This window comes from Hibiscus syriacus, unplaced genomic scaffold, assembly GCF_006381635.1.
Source record: "Hibiscus syriacus cultivar Baekdansim isolate YM2019G1 unplaced genomic scaffold, ASM638163v2 tig00111427_pilon, whole genome shotgun sequence".
NCBI classification, from domain to species: Eukaryota; Viridiplantae; Streptophyta; class Magnoliopsida; order Malvales; family Malvaceae; genus Hibiscus; species Hibiscus syriacus.
The window spans coordinates 2,592,091-2,613,197 of NW_024063088.1; the positions used below are offsets into that span (position 1 = coordinate 2,592,091).

Consider the following 21,107-nt stretch of genomic DNA (forward strand, 5'->3'; position numbering starts at 1 on the left):
CGGATCGACCAAAGAAAGTCATGCGATCAAGAAAAACTTTGGAAGTGTTCCAAACTTCCATTTTAGACTTGTATCCTCATTTGGTAAGGTCAATACATCACACCAAGACCAACTAAAGTGACACCAAACCCTTCTGCTATAGCTATGATCAAGATAGGTTTGTAATTTTCACTTGGGGGTATCCGGGCATTCTACAGGCAATTGTAGGCCACTGTTAAAAGACATTGAGATGCTTGTTGACAAAGGGGTTTTGACACAAGAAATGATCAAGAAATGGGGGGCAAATAAGGAGAATCATGATCCTATTACATACCCAACATTAGAGAAGTAATGAAGCATAATAGATAAGGAAGTGTACCTACCACTATAGTACTTTTCTATTTTCAGCATCTTGTTTGAACTTTTTTTCCTTTCTCCGCTTTTGTGCAATAAATAAATTTGTGTTGCATTGAATCAATTTTGTAAGCTTCCAGTTCTTGAATATCAACTGGATTAAATTCTTCATGATTAGAGTTGTAATCTTTGACAAAATATCAAGATTGAAAACCAGAAAAACAAGGACCCTTGACTTACCCCAGAAGAAATACACCCAAATACTATCCTATTACAAATATGAGATAGCCTACTCCTATTGAAAGGAATTATATAAAAAAAAGCTTGGTATTTATATATAGGAGAGTACAACATGGGGCATCATTGGTGTATTACATTACAAAACCGACTAGAGTATTTTTCTATTGATGATGTTCGAAGATGAACATAATTTTTACAAATAGGTAATCTAGTTTAAGTCAGTGCTTGGGAATTAAATTCTAACGAAGAGATTTTCTGAATTCCACCAAACACCTAGACTATAACAGGTTCTTCTAACAAGCTTAAGAAATTGGATTTAAATACTCATGTTATATTATTATACAATAAAGCTTGAGTTGTCCTCTAGAGCAATTGGTTAATCACCCTGGCTTTATGGATAATAGTCAGCTAACCCATTATATTATTATATGCAATAAAACTGTCCTCTAGAGCAATTGGTTAATCGCCCCGGCTTTATGGATAGTTTCAATTAGCCTGATAAAGGTGATTATATTATTATACAATAAAGCTGAATTCAGCTAGCCAAAATGGCAAATGTGTTAACAAATGGACTAAGGGAGTTACGAAACACCTGTTATAGTCAACTTCACACAAACACTCAGAAATTTCATTTTTAGACCGATATTTTCGCACTACTTTGATTAGATGAGTCTAAATGAAAAATTCCAGAGAATTGAAATGGAAGAACTCTAGAAAGTCTAGTAATTGACAATCCTATTTGCGTCATTTTGTACGCATCACGTTAAAATACCAAGTCCTTAAAGTGAGGCGTGTGACAAAGTTCACAAAAAGAGAGAGGAGTGACATCTTAAATAGATGTAACCATAGAAAATAGGAAAGCCATCCTGAAACCAACCCAAATTTTGATACTTGTCAAAGAGCTATAATTCTCAAACATTAAGAATGTGATTTTTGATATTCTTTGAATTCATGTTTATGATTTGATTTATTGTGAACCTATAATAGGCAACACTTTGCAAAATTCTTTCATTCTTCAATAAAGAAAGGAGAAAAAACATTTTCAAACAGGACAGTCTCAAATGAGAAAGGTCTTTGAAGCAATTGTTGCTTATTCTACCTCTGTTGTAGAAGAAGAATGAACGAAGCCAGAAGAATGGAGCGCTTCACATTTTTAAAGGCAAGTGGTCCAAGAAGCCAGAAAGTCAGAGAATTGAACTTGTGACACTCTCCTATGACATTAGCAATTCATCAAGAAAGATTATCGTTTATCTCATGCTGAGGGCGATAAGCATCACCAGACAAATTATTTTCCCCAACCATCAATTCATGTTCTCTAGAAGATTACATCATAAAGCCATGAACAGGTCACTACCTGCACTCTGGTTATACCGTGATGCTGGCTCAAATCTTGATACATTATTGCTACTTCTTCTATGCTGATCATTTTTTTTGTCAAGATGATATTCATTATGTCCTTCAGAAGATTGCTGAATTTGAATTTGAGGACTTATGGCACAGAATAAGACATTGGAACAGATTCTACACTTGTATGCTGTACAGGATTCCAAAAGTTGAGATAACCAGTTTTACCATCAACTAAACCTTTCCATAATTAAGGAAGAGTGGGATATGACAGTGTGTGTTTTGGAGCAGTAGAAGAGACAGTCATTGCGATAATCATTGCAAGGAAATGCACCAACAAAAATCTTCAAGCCCATCACAATGATGTTTAGTGCTTCCGGTAAGGTTGTTACACGGGATGCTACCGACAACAAGGTCGAATCCGCCAAATCTACTCATCAATTGCTCTAACCGATCATCATTCAGTTCTTGCACATCTTTTTTCAAAAGTATGCCAAGACAGTAAAAGGCAACTTCTGCATCATTGATCCCAGAGAAAAGAGACAGGACATTGATACCACCATGGAACATGTCTCTATACAGATCCTTGTGTATGGTTTTTAGGGAAACCTAGAAGCATTTCTACCTCATCAAATTCAAGTGGAACAATTTTATTCTTTTCAACCCATACCAGATTCCATTTTCAGCACTCATCAAGAACATACTTCTGGACACTCGAAGGTGGCTCATTGTCATAAGCTTCAAGAGCCTTACAGATCCTTTCTGTCAATTTGGCACTTCCTGTACATGTTTATAAATAGTTCAACTTTGTTCTTGGATCCCATGAAGGCCATCATTTCTTTGTCAATGGAAAAGCATCAGCACATGGAGGAAGCAGAATAAGAGAAAATCTGTTCTCAATTGGCAGAATTATGAATATAGCCCTTTTCAGTGTAGTAGCATGAAAATGCTTCGAATCTACAAATTCTGGCTCTACATCGAATAAGTACTGTGATATTCCAGTCCAAACATTAACTGGAGCAAGTGCCATGTGCTCATAGTAGAATAAGACTCAATAGCATCTTATGGAAGTGTTCTTTGAGTTATCTGATCTGATTTGGTATGAACTCCAAAATCAATCATTGGATTTGAAAGATGAATTTGCTCATAGTAAAAATAAGAAGACCCAATAGCATTTTCTGGAAGTGTTCTTTGAGTTATCTGATCTGATTCGGTAGGAACCCCAGAACCGATCATTGGAATTGAAAGATGAACTACATGATCATCTTCATTAAGAAGCTTCTTTTCAAGCTTCCTCTGTTTCTTCCTTTTCCACAAATCATAGCCCAAGTTTCGCCTTTGCTTGTAATTGGGATCATTGCATAATGGCTTCCCATCTTTTACCGGAAGAAATGTGTCAGCAGCCTTAGCCAGTTGATCAGCACATATAAAATATGTCAATTCTGCAATTGATGAATCTGGACCACATATCTCCATGGTTATTGAAGCCTCAGCCTCTTAGAATCCCATTTTTGTCAAGTATAACAGTTTATTCTCTTCATCAGAATCAGAATTCAGGATTTCCTCGATATCAGAAGAACTATCAATATCTGTGAAATCATCCTGAAAGATCACTTCATAATCAGATGAGTTATTATCAGAATCAACATGTTGCATGAGTGTGGATTTTTCAAGAGCCTGTACCACTGTATATGTAGTCTTGCTATTGCATCAGATTACTGTTTGCATAAATTGGTTTCTCTCCCACAGAAAAGTATATTTCAGAGATGGCCTTCACTGAAAGATGATAAGCCACTGTGTCAGCCTGGAACGGATTACCAAGCTATTTTTACTGCTCTGTCCGACTAAATCCCTCCAGATATAGAAAATGGTCACATCATTCAGAAGACACATATCTCGGACGTTTCTATTAGAATGATTGAGTACTTCTTAAGTTTGTGACAACATGAAGAGAATTCCAGTTACTTGACAATACTATTGTTTAGTGACACCATAATGAGAGCATTCAAGATAAACAGATTTGGAGCATGAATAAATCCACATATACCAATAACAATGCATTGTCAAAATTGGACCTCGTGGGGATCATGACATTTCAGTCAAACTTATATTGAGAGTGAATCAGACAAATCTAGAGGGACATCTTGAGGGCCCATTTTCAACCAAAAATAGAATATTGGGACATTTTAAAGGCTCACAACAATATGAATATTTGGGCATTCTTGGAGGCTCATCTCAACAAGAAGTAATGTTGAGCACACTTTTAACATCTGTATCAGCAAATGTTGGGGCATTTTAAAGGTTCCTTCAGACAGATCCATGCGGGGCATGCTGAAAGCCCATTTCAATCAGAATTAGGACTGTTAATGCATTTTTGAACGATCATATCAGCAAATACTGGGGCATACTGAAGGCCCACATCATCATTGACTTGAGCAGATATTTCCAATAAAACAGAAAAATATGAAGAATGAAAATGGTGAAACAATAACAGTCAATCTGACTACACATAATTGCTTCGTTCATCAGGCAGTTGCATTAGGGTCCTGTTGTTGAACAAATATTTATTCAGCAAGTATGGTTTCAAATACCCAATCTTCTTAAACCATGTGTCACAGGACAGTGTGTTCTTTGTTAAGCTACATCATGATTGCATGAATAGAGATGGTCCCTTTGTAGACCATTCGATCCAAGGATCAGTTCCTCGAGATCTCATCTTTGAATTTTGTATTCTCTGTGTCGGTAACAATTAAAAGACATTTATTTGAGATTCCTGGCAGTTAGTTTCAACCATATTGTTGAGGTTACAAAGCTGTTTTTCACAATAGTTTTTGCTTACTTGATGATATTGAAAAGGGAGACTCGACTCTCAATTATATTACTGTTATTCCCGTTGTTATTGGGATCATCATTGCTAGCCAAGATTGAGTTTCCATCTATTTTGGGTTTTATCATGTGCGTTTCCCCCAGCAGCAAGAATCTACGGATCTTTCTATACATTGATCCTATAGCTGAAGTGTTCCTACTTTCTACAATGCTCATTATGGAAGAAAACATGATCAGTATCACATTTGCCTTTGCCCGAGATAATATCAAGATCAGTTAGTATCTCCTATTCAATTCAACACTAGCAATTCTGGTGAATTTGACCAACTTCAAGGTCATACCAACATCATACTTGAATCCCCATGGAGTTTTGTTCTCAAATGGTCTTGTGACATCATACAAAAGTTTTAAAACACTGTGCAAAGAATTTTCTTGACCATCAATCCCAGCAGAAGCCACATGAGAGGATGAATATGTTGTCAAATATTTTACGAACATCTGAGCAGAAACTACAGGAAAGGATAAATGTGTTGTCAAATGTTTTACGAACATCTGAGCAGAAGCCACAGGAAAGGATGAATGCACTGTCAAATGTTTTACGAACCTGCTATTCTGATGCTGAACCAATGTTACAATCATATGGTTTCCATTTATTGATCCAAGATGAAGTCTGTCTTCTTCAACTTCAAGATTAAAAGTGAGATATAATGAAGATTTCTTTCCACAGAAGGAAAGCTGAAAATTTTGACAACAAGAAACTAGTGGAGCCAACTAAGATCAAACAATAGGTTGTTGTTAAACATCTTTACATGATATGGTTTGAGTTACTTTGTTCGAGATCCAATTAGATGTGGAGACATGAAAGGAATTGGAATAAATCCTCCTTATGATATGTTTCAAGAGTCAAATCAGAACATACTCTACTCTCCTAATTAATCCCTGCTGAGTCAGGCATATCTACATCTACACTCTTCAAAGATGATAGATTCCCTTTTTAAAGATGACAGATTCTCTTTTCAAAGATGAAAACTTTATGGGATTTCTACACAAGTCCAAACAAATAAAATTGGTTTTATCCAAAACAAAATGGGGCATCAAGGTCATAGTTCTGACTACAGCAAGAGTTCCACAAATGAAACATTTCTTCTGAGACCTTCATGAAGCAAAGAAGACAGTAAAGATACAAGTTGATCATATGATTCTGCAGAAATGCAAGCTTGATAGCATAAGTTTCTACACTAATATCCAGAGATAACCCTGGTAATAAATTATGAAGTGAATGAAGATCAAGTTCACCACTTTGAAGTCAAATGAAGATTGCATCAACATTCATGCATTCATAAGAATATCATTTACACAATAGACAATGCATTACATTGATACATCTGAGTGCATTCAAACATGAAGTTTTACAGATCTTCGGAAGAACAAGAAGATTCAGGGTAAAAAATACCTTACACGAAGAAGGTATTCAAAACCACAAATACAAGAATCATGCAAACATCTGAAGAAGAGATGGACGCAATCCACAAAAATGAGCATTATCTTGAGATTGGGGCATGTTACCCAATCAACATGTTATTTTGAAAAAAAAATGAGAAAACGATTTCCATAGTTTCTCATTCAATCTTTTCTAAAAATGAAATTGATGAAAAGTAAGAAAACGATTTCCTTAGTTTTTTTACTTAGTAAACTATTTCCCACATCTGTAAGTCCTTCAGTGCATGATGTTTCCAAAAAGCCTTCGGGAGCTTTTTGATGTTTTCAAAGCCTTCGGGTCATCTGTAAGTCCTTCAGTGCATGATGTTTCCAAAAAGCCTTCGGGAGCTTTTAATGTTTTCAAAGCCTTCGGGTCATCTGTAAGTCCTTCAGTGCATGATGTTTCCAAAAAGCCTTCGGGAGCTTTTTGATGTTTTCAAAGCCTTCGGGTCATCTGTAAGTCCTTCAGTGCATGATGTTTCCAAAAAGCCTTCGGGAGCTTTTTGATGTTTTCAAAGCCTTCGGGTCATCTGTAAGTCCTTCAGTGCATGATGTTTCCAAAAAGCCTTCGGGAGCTTTTGATGTTTTCAAAGCCTTCGGGTCATCTGTAAGTCCTTCAGTGCATGATGTTTCCAAAAAGCCTTCGGGAGCTTTTTGATGTTTTCAAAGCATTCGGGTCATCTGTAAGTCCTTCAGTGCATGATGTTTCCAAAAAGTCTTCGGGATCTTTTTGATGTTTTCAAAAACCTTAGGGTCATCTGTAAGTCCTTCAGTGCATGATGTTTCCAAAAAGCCTTCGGGATCTTTTTGATGTTTTCAAAGCCTTAGGGTCATCTGTAAGTCCTTCAGTGCATGATGTTTCCAAAAAGCCTTCGGGAGCTTTTTGATGTTTTCAAAAACCTTCGGGTCATCTGTAAGCCCTTCAGTGCATGATGTTTTCAAACATTTCGAGGCTGCTCAAAAGAAGCCAAATGAAAAAATTATTGTCTTTTTCGTCTTTGCTCTATTCTTGTTAACACAAGGATGAGCAAAGAGGGACAGCTGTAGACATCATTTTTTTCATTTAAATTTATTATTATTATTAAAATTATTATTATTATTATTATTAAATATTATTATTATATTATAATTATTATTTACAAACAGTTACAAACAAAACTGGACCGGCCCAGTTACAAACAAACCAGAACCGGCCCGGACCAACCAGAAACCCTAAACATTTGGGGTTTCAGCTAGGGTTTCTAAACCCTAACCCCCCAGCCGCCTCCAAGATTCCAGAAGGCCAGCCACCGCCTCTGCTCAGCCGCTACTTCCACGTTGACGCTTCAGCTGCTGCCACACCGCCGTCAGTGCCACGCCACCCCCTCGAAGCCTCCAGAAGCGCCTCGTTATCACCCAAGTTGCTGCTCTAGGGGTGAGTCACCACATAGTTCGGTGACTCACCGAACTCGACTTTATACCCGGTCCGACGAGAGCCTCATCGAGGCTTTAAAGCCACCACCTGCAAGAAAGAGAGGACCACGACAGAAAACAGAAAAGAAGAAAAAAAAACAGAGAGGAAGGAACCGAAGAGAGACACAAATACAACCCAGCAACAACCAAAACAAAAAAAAAATTAGAAACCAAGATATAAGGGAAAGCTTACCGAGGAAGCCACTGGTGATCGAAGACGCTACGGGCTGACCAAACTATTTGAAATACCCGAAGGTATTTCTTCAGACCTACTCTGATCGAAAGTTTTTTAGGGGAAACTAACGCCGGATTTGGCCTAATAGGGTTTAGGAGGTTATTTAGGGGTATTTAGGAAAAATCCAGCCACCGCATGTGGTGGCCGGTGGTGGTGGCCGACGCCGGAGTGCGACTGCCGGCCGGGGCTCTCTCTCAGCTTTAGAGAGAAGCGAGAGAGAATTTAAATTCTCTCATTTTAGAGAGAAGCTGAGAAAGAAGCAAATGAGGAAGCCTGGCCCTTCGGGCCAGGCGTTTAGGGTATTTAAAACCCTCCCCAAACGACGTCGTTTTGGGGAGGGTATCTGTGTAATTTAAGAAAGGGTAAACCCTTTCCGCAACCCTTATAGTTCTGTAACTTTGCAATTTAGTCACTGAAATTGACTTTTAATCATTTTAATTTAGTGTTTAAATTTTATTTTATTATATTTTAACCATTAACTGTATTTATAAATCTTTAGGATAAATAATAAATTTAGTCCCTTAGGTTTTAATAATTATTATTTTAGTCATTAAATTAATAAATGCGTAAAATAGCATGTTTAGCCATTGCAATATTAAATAATTAATTACGAATTAGAGTATTTAATTTCAATATGTTATAATTTAGTCACTAATTTTAATACTTTTATTTAATTACAAGTTTATTACTTTTTATATTTAGTTTTAATTTTATTTTAATTATTGTTTAAATATATTTTAATTTTATATAATATTTTAATTAGTATTATTATTTTATTTTTAATATATATTATTTGATTAATTTTATAAATTAATAATGTTTATTTGTTTTTAATATCGAAGAAAAGGACAGTCTTGATATAACTGGATGTCCTATTCTGGTATTTTAAATAATTAAATATTATAATTTAATTTTTTCTTAAATTATTTTACTTTTAAATTTTTACATTTTTAGTTATTTATTTTTCAATGTCAAAGAAAAGAACTGTCTTAAGGTACCTAGAAGTTCTTTTCTGATATTTCTAAATAAGTAAATATATTATTTATATATTAAATTATCTGAAATAAAAGGATTATGAATTAAATATATTTTTTAATTTTTAATTTCCAATAATAGAGACAATTTATAATTAAAAAGTACCAATTTTGGGCGTTGTAGGGGTGTTAATCCTTCCCTAAACGTAACCGACCACGAATCCCTTTTTATTATTAAAAAGAACGAATTTTTGGTTAAAACGCAGATCAGTTTATCTTTTAACTAATGTTTTCCTAAAAACTCTTTTAAAAGATAATTTTTTAGGTATTCGACCTACCTGACCCAAAAGGCCGATGGCGACTCTCAAATTATTTTCAAAACCATTTATTCACATCACTTTTTCCGTCAAATAAATATTTCGTGCCCGGGCGAAAGCCGGTTACGACATCTAGTAATAGGGAATGGGTATTTCTGATTTTTGGGTAGGTTGAATCCCGTAAAAATCGGGATTTAGGTATTAAAAAATGGGTTTTTGATTTGGTCACTGTTTCTACCGATTTAGGGTGATTTTCTTTGTTGTAGATGGTATTTTGCTTTATTGTGTGCCAGGTTGATGACGACAGTGGCTCACGCGTCGATTTGGAGGAGCGCATGCATCACATGCGCCGGCGAGGGCTGTTCAACTTCACTGGCGGCAGCCAGAGCTTTTAGGGTTTTGAAACCCTAATTTAATATTGAGCTGAATAAGATCCTGGACCCACGTCGAGTTGAGTGTTGTTGGACTCTAATCGGGTCTTGTATCTGGGTCACTTGTAATGGGCTTCAGGTTATCTGGTTGTTGGGCTTGAGTGTAATGGCCTGGTATTTAAGGCTGCACAAAAATTATAATGTAATTATAATAGTAATAGTAATAGTAATAGTAATAATAATAATAATAATAATAATAATAATAAATAGAATATCTTTTAGACCCGAACAAAAATAGATGTCTACAAGTTGCATTGAAATCTATTCAACATTTGGGTTAAATGTTTAGGTTGGATTTGGAATCTACTATAATGAACTAATATAATCTGTTACTTTATTAAATAAAAAATAAAATTTTAAATTATTAAAAAATCAAAAGTACATTATTAATATTTATTCTTGCATTTTTATTTTAGTTATCCAATTATATTTTTTTAAAATCATAATTAAAGTTACGTTTTAATTTTAATTGCTCGTCATTAGATTTAACGGTTGACTTAACAAAAATTAAAATGAGACAATAACAACTTTAGTCCTCAAAACTTACACATTCTTATTATACTTAATAGATTTTCAAAGACAGAAGCAGTTATTAAATTGACATGTTCATAACTAAATTTTTTATTTCGGTCGGAAATAGTGTTTTGATATTTGTTATTGGCAGTTGGCAGTTGGTTGTAATTTGTAGTAACAAACCATGCCAAAGGCAACGAAAGATTTGGCTTGAGAAGAGGGCGTACTCCTCATCAATCCCAAAATCATCAGCTTTCTACAGCACCACCCCACGTGTCTCCCCCACGAAATGGAGACGACGCCGCTGCTAAACGGAGCGCCATCTTCGGCCACCCCCAGTACTACGTTGACGTTGTTGGAGAACGGAGACTATACGCCGGTGAAGAGCTTCAAGGAAGTGAAGCTTGTGTTTTGGATAGAAACGGTGAAGATGTGGAAGATTGCAGCTCCCATTGCTTTCCAAATAATTTGTCAATATGGAACCAACTCCTTTACTAGTATATTCGTCGGCCATATCGGCAATATTGAACTCTCCGCCGTCACAATTTCTCTCACCGTCATCGGAACTTTCTCTTTCGGCTTCATGGTTCGCTCTCTCTCTCTACACTATGTTTTATCTCTTTCTTCCCTCGTCGATTCATTTGAAAGCATGACCATTTTCTTTAGGCGAGGAACCCTAATTTATAGTGCAAATTATGTAAACGTAGCTTGGCATGGGGAGTGCACTTGAGACACTTTGCGGCCAAGCTTTCGGTGCCGGGCAAATACACTTGCTTGGCGTTTATATGCAAAGGTCCTGGATCATCTTGTTGGCTTCCTGTTTCATTATCTTACCGATTTACTTATTCGCCACACCAATCCTTAAAATTCTAGGCCAAGAAGAAAAGATCGCTGAGTTAGCTGGTGAGTTCACCATACTAACAATCCCACAGCTGTTTTCGCTGGCCATTAACTGCGCAACAGGCAAGTTTCTTCAAGCTCAAAGCAAGGTGAACGTGCTGGCTTGGATTGGATTTGTGGCTTTGCTTCTCCACATTGGGATCCTATGGCTGTTCATTGATGTGTTCGGGTGGGGTACAACCGGTGCGGCAATAGCATTTGACATCACCAACTGGGAGATCACTTTAGCTCAAGTGGCTTATGCTATATTTTGGTGCGACGAGGTGTGGACTGGATTTTCATGGCTGGCGTTCAAGGACATATGGGCCTTCGTTAAACTCTCCATTGCCTCCGCTGTAATGCTTTGCCTTGAAGTCTGGTACATGATGAGCATGATTCTTCTCGTCGGTCACCTTGATAATGCAGTCATTGCAGTGGGATCCCTTTCTATTTGGTGAGTTCATAGAGAAAAGCTAAAGTACTAAAACAACATTATCTAAACTTCTAATTTGTTTCTGCATTTGCACGACAGCATGAACTTGAACGGGTGGGAAGCTATGTTGTTCATTGGAATAAACGCTGCTATGAGGTATTATATTGAGTTTTGGATCATTTTCAAAACTGAATCAAAAAAGGTTTACTGTTTTACCGGTGCTCTTATTGTCAGCGTTCGTGTTTCCAATGAGCTAGGATGGGGACATCCAAGAGCAGCCAAATACTCGGTGTATGTTACAGTGGTGCAGTCTCTGTTCATCGGTCTTTTATGCATGGTTCTTCTTGTGATAACCAGGGACGACTTTACTGTCATTTTTACTAGCAGCAAGCAAATGCAACGAGCTGTTTCTCATCTAGCATACCTTCTTGGTATCACCATGGTTCTTAACAGTGTTCAGCCTGTCATATCAGGTGTGTCAATATGCTTCATTGTCATCATCTTCGTGGCTGTGAAATTCATATTTCCCTAGTTTTTTGCATCTTTTCTTATGGTTATATACTCTCGTAGGTGTTGCTGTTGGCGGTGGATGGCAGTCATTGGTTGCTTATATTAATTTAGGTTGCTATTATGCTTTTGGTCTTCCCCTCGGTTACCTACTTGGTTATATTGCCGACTTTGGAGTGATGGTATTTTATTTCTCGTTGTTTACATTTCGTTGGTTTTATTTAGTTCAATGTGAAAATTTTGCCAACCTAATTAGTGATTTTAGTTATAAAAAGAGTATTATTCCCTCTTAGAAAATATAGGTTTGAGTAGTTGGTCTATATGGTAAAATATTCAAATGGCCCCTAACTATAGTATATTATTTTCTTGAGTCCTCAGACTATTAAAAATTAAAAAATAACCCCCTTATTATAGGATGCTGCTTTGTTGAGTCCTTTGACTATTAAAATACAAAATGGTCACCCGACTATTCATATGTTCTAAACTCGTGTTTTTTTGTTAAGAAAATGGTGGTCGTATGATCTGGACATTAACTTGTTGAATGAGATATGACAAAATTTGATCCTATAATCGTTTAAGTTATATTTTGTGGATCGATTCTCTGATTACATTATGTTGTAGAGCAAATGCTTGAAACATTATGTTGTCGAGTCAGTGCTTGAAAATAAAGGCGGAGCCAGTAGACATGATTAAAATATGATTTTATCATATCTCAATTAACATGTCAACGTTCAACTCAAACTACCTTCAATTTTTTCACGGGAAAAGACGAGTTTAGAACATATGAATAGTCAGGTGACCATGTGGTAACTTTTAATAGTCAAAGCACTCAACAAAACAACACCCTACAGTCAGAATACCATTTTGTAACTTTTAATAATCGAGACTCAACAAAGCAATGTCCTAGAGTCGGAGGATCATTTGTATATTTTACCCAAAAAAATGACCTTTATTTATTAGAGCTTTTCATTATATATATATTCCTTTGTGATATTCCAAGAAAACCATCGAAAATGTTTTGAAGATATGCCCATATTATTCAGTCTTGCTGTCACAATTGTAGGGACTTTGGGGAGGTATGATAGCTGGAACTGCTTTGCAAACCCTACTGCTTTTGATTGTTCTTTGGAAAACAAATTGGAACAAGGAGGTTAGTTTAAACTGTCTTTGCAAAACAAAAATGATTTTCCCCCGGTTCTTGAAGTTTCGCCTTGACTAATCCGGATCGAACCAGATTACGCATCTAGTTTTAGCGGGTGAATCTCTTGGTAGAGATTTTCTGCATACACAATGACTTAAACTAGAGACCTATTTAAGCAGTATTAAGCTGCTTACCACTTGATTCAACTCCATTGGTAACAAATATGATTTCATTTTGATATATATAAGAGTTGTGGTCTGCATTTGCAGGTAGAACAAACATCGGAACGTATGAAGAAATGGGGCGGCCAAGATATCAGGACAAATAGTAGAGTTTAGATCACTTTCATATCATTAATTGCTTCTTCTTTTTATATAGGCTTTGACTTGGTTTTATATTATTCATAAAGTTGATGCTTATATGCCAAGATATCATTATGTTTTAGTTCTGCAGAAAACAATGATGAAACATTACAGTAAAACTCAAATATTAAAGCTTAGAAAACACTAAGCAGGAACAGTTGAGTCACCTGAAAACAAATACAACAAGAATAATATACATAATTTAATAATATGTGGACTAAATCTATAATTTATACATAGTACAAATATTAAACATAAAACTTGACCAAATAAGAACAATAATATAATTTAGAAGTAATTTTTATTATTAGACCTTATTTATATTCCACTTTCATTTGATATCTCCAATGATGCGTTTCTCTCATTGTTTTTTTTAATCCATTTTCTATTTTTTAATAGTTTAAAATGGTTATAAGGTATTATATGTTTATAGCACACCCTATAAATATAACTGCTTAAATCCAATACCTCAAAAGAAAACAATCACTACAGTAAAACAGAGTTTTAGCGACGTTTTTTAGTCCTACAGCGGCGTTTTAAGCACCGCTAAAAGCACTTGAGGCGATAGAAAAAACGCCGCAAGAAGCGCCGGCCATACCAGAGCCGCTAAAGTTAGCGGCGTTTGAGAATAAAAAACGCCGCAAAAGTTCTTTATCTGTAGCGGCATTTTTGGAACAAATGCCGCAAAAGGTCAGATCTATAGCAGCGTTTTTGGAACAAATGCCGCAAAAGATTGAGATCTATAGCGGTTTTTTTGGAACAATCGCTGCAAAAAGTCAAATCTATAGCGTCGTTTTTGGAACAAACGCCGTAAAAGGTCAGATCTATAGCGGCGTTTTTGGATACAAACGCTGTAAAAAGTTAGGTCTATAGCGACGATTTTGTAACAAACGTCGCAAAAGGTCAGATCTATAGCGGCGTTTTTTGGATACAAATGCCGCTAATTACCTTTCTTTAGCTAAGATTAATTGATTTTGCATATTTCATTTATGCTCTACATCATCTAAATTTAATATCATGTAGTTTTATCTAATTAACAACCATACATTTTAATTAAGACACAAGTTATGCAGAAAAATGTGCTCAATTGGTATTCTGCTATCAGTAGTAAAGTAATTATTTAAGATGTCAGTAATTTCAACAAAAAGGTAAGATGGTAATGAAGAGCATAAACAAGTGGAGTTTACAAGAAGTCATTATTCCATAGATACATTTCATAAATATAGATTTTAACAATATGTTTGAATCGTATACAAATCAGCAATGGCTATCAGATAGACAAAGACGAAATGATGATGACTATCTTTTCAAAATGAATTAGGACACTATTGTCGAACATTAAGTAATAGTTGGTGCCACCTTTGCTGCTAGTGTAAATAAAGCTCTAATGTTCTTTTCATCTTCTCCGAACCATTTTGATGTAATGGTGGACATTGAGACGTTAATGAAACTAGCTCCAGTTTATTTCACAATGGCTTTTGCTAGCATTGTTTTCCCAGTTCCAGGATGGTCGAAGAGTAAGATACCTTTACAAGGTTTGAGAAGCCCTCCGTTGAAGAGATCAGGCCTTGGCAGCGGGAGCATTACGAGTCCTTGAAGTGATTATTTGGTCTCACTCAAAGCACCAATATCTGCAAATGTCACTTGAATCTAAGGATAACCTATTTTCTCAAACTCATTATCGGGCGGAACTTCCTGCAAGGGCATTATACTGATAGTAATGAAACATGAATAGATAAAGAAAGAACTTCATGGAATGACACAAATACATGTATCATGCCATCTTTCTAGTATTCTTCCATTTTTTTCCAAGTATCCATTTCCTTGAAGTTCATATGCTAAATAGTAACAATCATTTTAATCTCAAAATTCATTTAATTGTCAAATAACAACAACTTACAGCTTTTGGTGCTGGTGGGTTCTCTCAATCCTTCTTCACAGCAAGAACGGATTTATCGATCTCACTGTTGCTCTCGGTAGCACCAAAGTCGGATTTTGGTTCGCATTTTTCATTTACAGTCTCTTCACCTTCATTTTCCTAAGGTTAAAAAAGAAAGGTAAATGGTCAATCCATATGTATGATATGTTTGGTTCCCCTTTTACCTGGCCAAGTTAAATAAAAATTAGCATCGTGAATAATTAGGTAGAAGCAAAAAAAAATTACGATTCTATTGTACACACCAAAACTTTGGCACTTCCAAAATCACAGAGTTTTAGCTGGTGGGTGCGTGGGTTGACCTGAAACAAGAATCATCGTATTAATAAGAGTAAGCTTTCTAGTTTTTGGGGTCTACCATCATTTCTGGTTTAGGGTTTTGGATTAGGCACAACACAAAAAATTGTTATTTTGGGTCCTATTCTTACCCTAAACGTTTCAATTTGAAGCAAAAAGTTCTATCTATGAATAGAAATTATTATTTAACACACGATTAGGCGGTTGCCTTTTTTCCCTCAACAACTATCATTAGGCGGCGGCGGCGGCACCAGCTCTCAAGCCTGGTTGCTGGCCGCCGATTCTTTTCTTTCTTTTGTTGCTTTTACTTTTATTAAGTTTGCTTTTAAGCAGCAATGTCAGTGTTCTTGGGTGTTGCTATTTGATGTTGTTCACTGCCCGCTCCTGTGTTTTGTGTATTGCATTGTGTGGTCCTTTTTGGCACTCCAATCGGTGGTGGAGCGGCGAATTCAACGTTGTTGGTGTTGAGATGTGTTCCATGTTGAAGGAGGGTTCTACTACAGTTGCTGGTTTTTGTGTTCCGGTTATGGAAATGAGGTGTAGTTCCTTTGGAAGTTCAATATTGTTGTGAGGCTCGTGTTTGCATTGTCGGATCTTTGGTCGATGGGGGAGCATGGTTTGCAGTCGCCAATGTAATGGCAGAGGATTCTGGTTTCATAGAGGTATATGCAGAAGAATTTGGTTTGAGTCAGAGGAATCTTTTCATTAGTGGAATGTTGGCAGCAAGTTTTGGTGCTTGCAGACATCATCAGGTTTTGTTAGAGAAAGAAGGCGTGGGTCTCGAGGGTGGTTTGGATGGGCAGGAGTATAATGTGTCGAGTAGTCAGAGGTGTGAATTATTTATGGTTTCTTGAAAGGTGGTGCGACACATGAAGGAGTTATAGTGGATGTTTCGGGTGTCTATGAAGAAGGGGTATTCGATGTTCCCATCTTTTCGAGTTCTGAGTTAGTAGAGCAACTCATTTTTTTAGGAGAGTTTGTGCTATGCAATGTCTAGGGAATAGGATCATAGTTGGGCATCCAATTCTATATTCAAGTGCTCAAGGTTTCTTGAGGTTACTATTGCTGAGGTCTCAAAATTCATGTTCGAGGGGGCGAATCATTTCAGTCTTATAATTTCTAAGAGGTTACTCTTTGTGAAAAGGAAGTACCACGATTTCCAGGGGTAGAGAAGCAAGTTTAGTGTTTTTAGTAGTGGTAATGATAGGATATTAGACATATATTATATGATATTTTCCTCATATTTGAATAACTAAAATTGATTAAATCATGGATTTTGATTATATTTTGTATTTTGTGGATTAGGTTGAAGATTTGGATAAAACAAGTTCAAAAATCTAATGATTAGCATGATCTTCACAAAATCCCCAAATTATGGAAGAAAAATCGGAATTCAAGAAGTTGGCAAGACCAGAAGAGGTTTTCGCATAAGGCGTGGGCACGACTTATTCATCCTGAGCTATCGCAGAAGAAGTCTTCAGTTAAGGCGTGGGCGCTCCTTACCAGTCCGTATAACCCTAAATTAGGGTTGCAAATTTAAAAGGGAAAAATAGTTTAATGACAGTTGGAAGACTCTTTTGAATTATTTCTTATCATTAGAAAAAGATGAGGGCATTTAAAACCCCTATTTTTATGGGATTTACTTTTAATAAACTTCCTTATCTAGAGTAGGAAAATCCTTATAAAAGGGGAGCTAGTGCTTTCATAGGAGGAATCAAGTTTGAAATCAAGTTTTCATTAGAATTTCTTTAAGTTTTTATTTTGGTTTTCTTTCAATTATGAGTAGCTAAATACTTTTGTTCCAACCGGAGGATAATTGAAGTTTTGGTTCTTCAAGGATTGTGAGATCTAAATAATTTTCATTGTTCTTTTACTTCTTTGCTATTTATATATCTTCTGTTTTATAAAGAATTATTTTCTTAATTGATTGTGCAAAGGGTCCGTTGTTCAATTATCTGGTTGATAAATTTCCATTTAGAACTTTAAATCCGTAATTGTTTAAACATTATAATATTAGTGGTAAAGTAACATAGTTGATTTTGATTATGTTATGAAGATATATAACCTAAATGAATCGAGCTTGTGTATTCGTTGGCTAGAATTGGTGGTCCCTCTAGTGGTTAATGCTGTTGGTGGATTAAATCTTAAGAGATTGTCTAGGGTTGTTCATTAACAAGGGAAATAATCAAAGAGCTTCTCTTGATTATCGAGAAACTAAGGAGAGACAGGTTGTTAGAGCTTCTCAATAACCATAACCAATTTAGTGAAATGTAGAAGATTTTATTATTGCATCTATGATCAATTCTCTGCCAATTCTGAAATTATACCTTTAGTTGTATATTTTCTTAATAATAATCTCTCTAAATTCTTGGTTGATTTTAAATGCTTTTTTCTTTTTGATTTCTTCTCGATGTTAAAACCCCTTTTATTTGCTTTAATTTTCATTAAAATAAGTTTACTCAATCCCTGTGGATTCGACCTTGCTTACCGCTACTACAAATTTATATTTCTAAAAGCAAGTATTATTATTTGTTGGATTCGACACCCACCAAAATTTTGGCGCATTGCCGGGGATTGGTGTCATTTAGACGTATTTTGATGCTCCGTTCTTCTCGTGCAGGTGAACTCCAATATGATCCTGAAATCAAGAAGACCGCTCGCAGGTTAAGAAAAGAAACTAACTTGTGCAACAAACAAGCTTCTTATTCTTCATCCCCTGAATCAAAATCTGTAGTCAACTTGGTTGATTCATCCAGCGATTTTGAAATAGAAGGAACAATGGCCAACGAAGAAACAACTCTAAGAGAATTGGCTGCACCAAATGAGAATCAACAACCGCTCTGGATTGACTACCCAACCTTGGAGGTAACTTTTGAATTAAAATATGGTTTGATTCATTTGTTGCGTAATTTTCATGGACTTGAGAATGAAGATCCTCATAAGCATTTGAAGGAATTCCACGTAATATGTTCAAGTATGAGACCGCAAGGAGTGACTGAAGAACAAATAAAACTGCGTGCTTTTCCGTTCTCGCTAACTGATAGAGCTAAAGATTGGCTCTTCTATTTACCCCCTAGTTCTGTAACTACTTGGGCTGAGAGGGTGAGGATGTTTCTTGATAAAGTTTTCCCTGCTTCAAGAGCTGTTGGCCTTCGAAGGGAGATATGTGGAATAAAACAAAAAGATACTGAGACCTTTCACGAGTATTGGGAACGATTCAAATGACTGTGTGCCAGCTGCCCTCAACATGAGATTTCTGAGCAACTTCTCATGCAATATTTCTACGAGGCACTTCTACCCATGGAGAGGAAGATGATGGACGCAACTAGTGGAGGTACCATATTGACTAAGACTCCTCGCGATGTTAGGGAATTGATCTCCAACATGGCCGCTAATTCACAACAATTTGGCTTTAGGAAAGACACATCTTCAAGAAGGGTGAATGAGGTAGGTTCATCCACCATTGAACATCAATTATCGCATCTCAGCTCCCTTGTTTAACAACAAGTTGTAGGAAAAACGCAGCAAGTGAAAGCTTGTGGGATATGTGCTACGATTGGTCACCCAATTGACATGTGCCCTATGCTTCAAGATGACTCTCATGAGCACGCCAATGCAATTGGAAGGTTTCCCGATCCACCATGAAGGAAGTATGATCCTTACTCAAATACCTATAATCCAGGATGGAGGGATCATCCTAACCTTAGCTATGGACCAAGACCATCGCAGTTCCAGCATTTTCCACCTGAGCAGTCTTCTTCAAAGCCAGGTATGTCTCTAGAAGAATTTGTCAAATCACTTGCAACTAATACACAACAATTTCAGCAAGAGACAAGAACAAGCATACAAAATTTGGAGAATCAAATGAGTCAATTGGCATCCTCTATAAGTCGATTAGAATCCCAAGGTAATCTACATTCACAAATTGTTGTTAATCCAAGACAAAATGTTAGTGCAATCACATTGAGAAGTGGAAAAGAGTTGAAGAAACCTAGTCTATTGAAACATGGGAGAGCCTTAGAGGAAGTTGTTGCTCCTCAAACTCAGAAAGACCAACCTAAAGGACTTAAAAGCGAAAAACCGAAGGAATTTGTCATAGATCCTCATTTTCCCTCTAGATTCGCTAAGTCCAAGAAATAAGTAGAAGAGAGAAATTCTTAAGACATTTCGCAAGATCAAGGTAAATATTCCTTTACTTGATGCAATTAAACAAGTACCTCGATATGCTAAAGTTCTTAAAGAATTTTGCACCAACTAGAGAAAGCTCAAGGGAATTGAAAATGTAAGTATGGGGGAGAATGTTTCAGATGTCCTCCAGAAAAAACTATCCCCCAAGTGCAAAAATCCAGGTATGTTTACTATCCCTTGTAAACTCGGTAATGTTAGGATTGAGAGAGAAATGCTAGATCTAGGAGCCTCAATAAATATCACGCCTCTTTCTATTTACTCATCTCTGAATGTTGGTCATTTGAAAGAAACATGAGTGATTATTCAACTTGCTGATAGATCTAATGTATATCCTGAGGGAGTTTTAGAGGATGTTTTGGTGCAAGTTAATGAATTGGTTTTTCCTGCAGATTTTTATGTTCTTTATATGCAAGAAAATGATTCTTCTAAATCAACATCAATTTTTTTAGGAAGACCATTTTTAAAAACAGCTAGGACAAAAATTGATGTAAATGATAGTACACTTACCATGGAATTTGATAGCGAAATTATTAAATTCAATATTTATGATGCCATTAGATGTCCTAATTATATGTGCTCTGTTTTTTTCATGGATGTTATTGACCCTTTAGCACAAGAAACTTTTGATCAAAATGAATATGACAAGTTGAAAGATACACTCAACATGAATTTCACTTCCGAAGGATTGCAGGGAATCATGAAAAAGTCTGTGTTGGATCTTGATTTGCAAGATACAATCCAAGAACTAGAATCACTCAAACCCTTGAGGTATGATGTATCTTATATTGAGTCACCTCTTTCTCAGACCAAACTTCTTCCTTCTCTTGTGCAGGGACAAAAATTGGAAACGAAGCCTTTGCCAAATCATCTGAAACATGTATATTTAAGAGAAGAGGAAACTATTCCGATGATCATTCCCAACAAACTCTCTCGCTTAGAAGAAGAAAAGTTGATTCGAATGCTTAGAGAGTACAAGGAAGTTATTGGGTGGAGAAAAAATTTCTCTTTTGTTGAAACACAAAGTTTGGATACAAGTCATATATTTAAGGTCGATGATCATCATTTCAAACCTTTTTATGAAGGTTCTCTGGTGCATACTATTGGTCAAACCATTTTATATTACCCAACTTAGGATGATTAAGAAGCTACGAAGTCTAGCCAAAGACGTTAAAGAAAGGCGCTCTTGGGAGGCAGCCCAATTTTTTTTTCCTTTTCAATTT

At 36.2% G+C, this 21,107-nt stretch overlaps 1 protein-coding gene and 1 non-coding gene across 2 annotated transcripts; one reads left to right on the forward strand and one right to left on the reverse strand.

Moving 5' to 3' along the window:
• Positions 1-10,325: 10,325 nt before the first annotated feature.
• LOC120163130 (protein DETOXIFICATION 35-like) lies at positions 10,326-13,442 on the forward strand. Its single transcript, XM_039173131.1, has 7 exons — positions 10,326-10,730; positions 10,852-11,477; positions 11,556-11,612; positions 11,691-11,929; positions 12,027-12,145; positions 13,027-13,113; positions 13,374-13,442. The coding sequence occupies exons 1-7, from the start codon at positions 10,434-10,436 to the stop codon at positions 13,440-13,442; spliced, it is 1,494 nt and encodes a 497-aa protein (XP_039029062.1). The 5' UTR covers positions 10,326-10,433.
• Positions 13,443-18,846: 5,404 nt separating this feature from the next.
• Positions 18,847-18,953, reverse strand: LOC120163210. The gene has a single exon (XR_005519631.1). It is a non-coding gene; the product is annotated as a small nucleolar RNA R71 (small nucleolar RNA).
• Between the last annotated feature and the right edge of the window lie 2,154 nt (positions 18,954-21,107).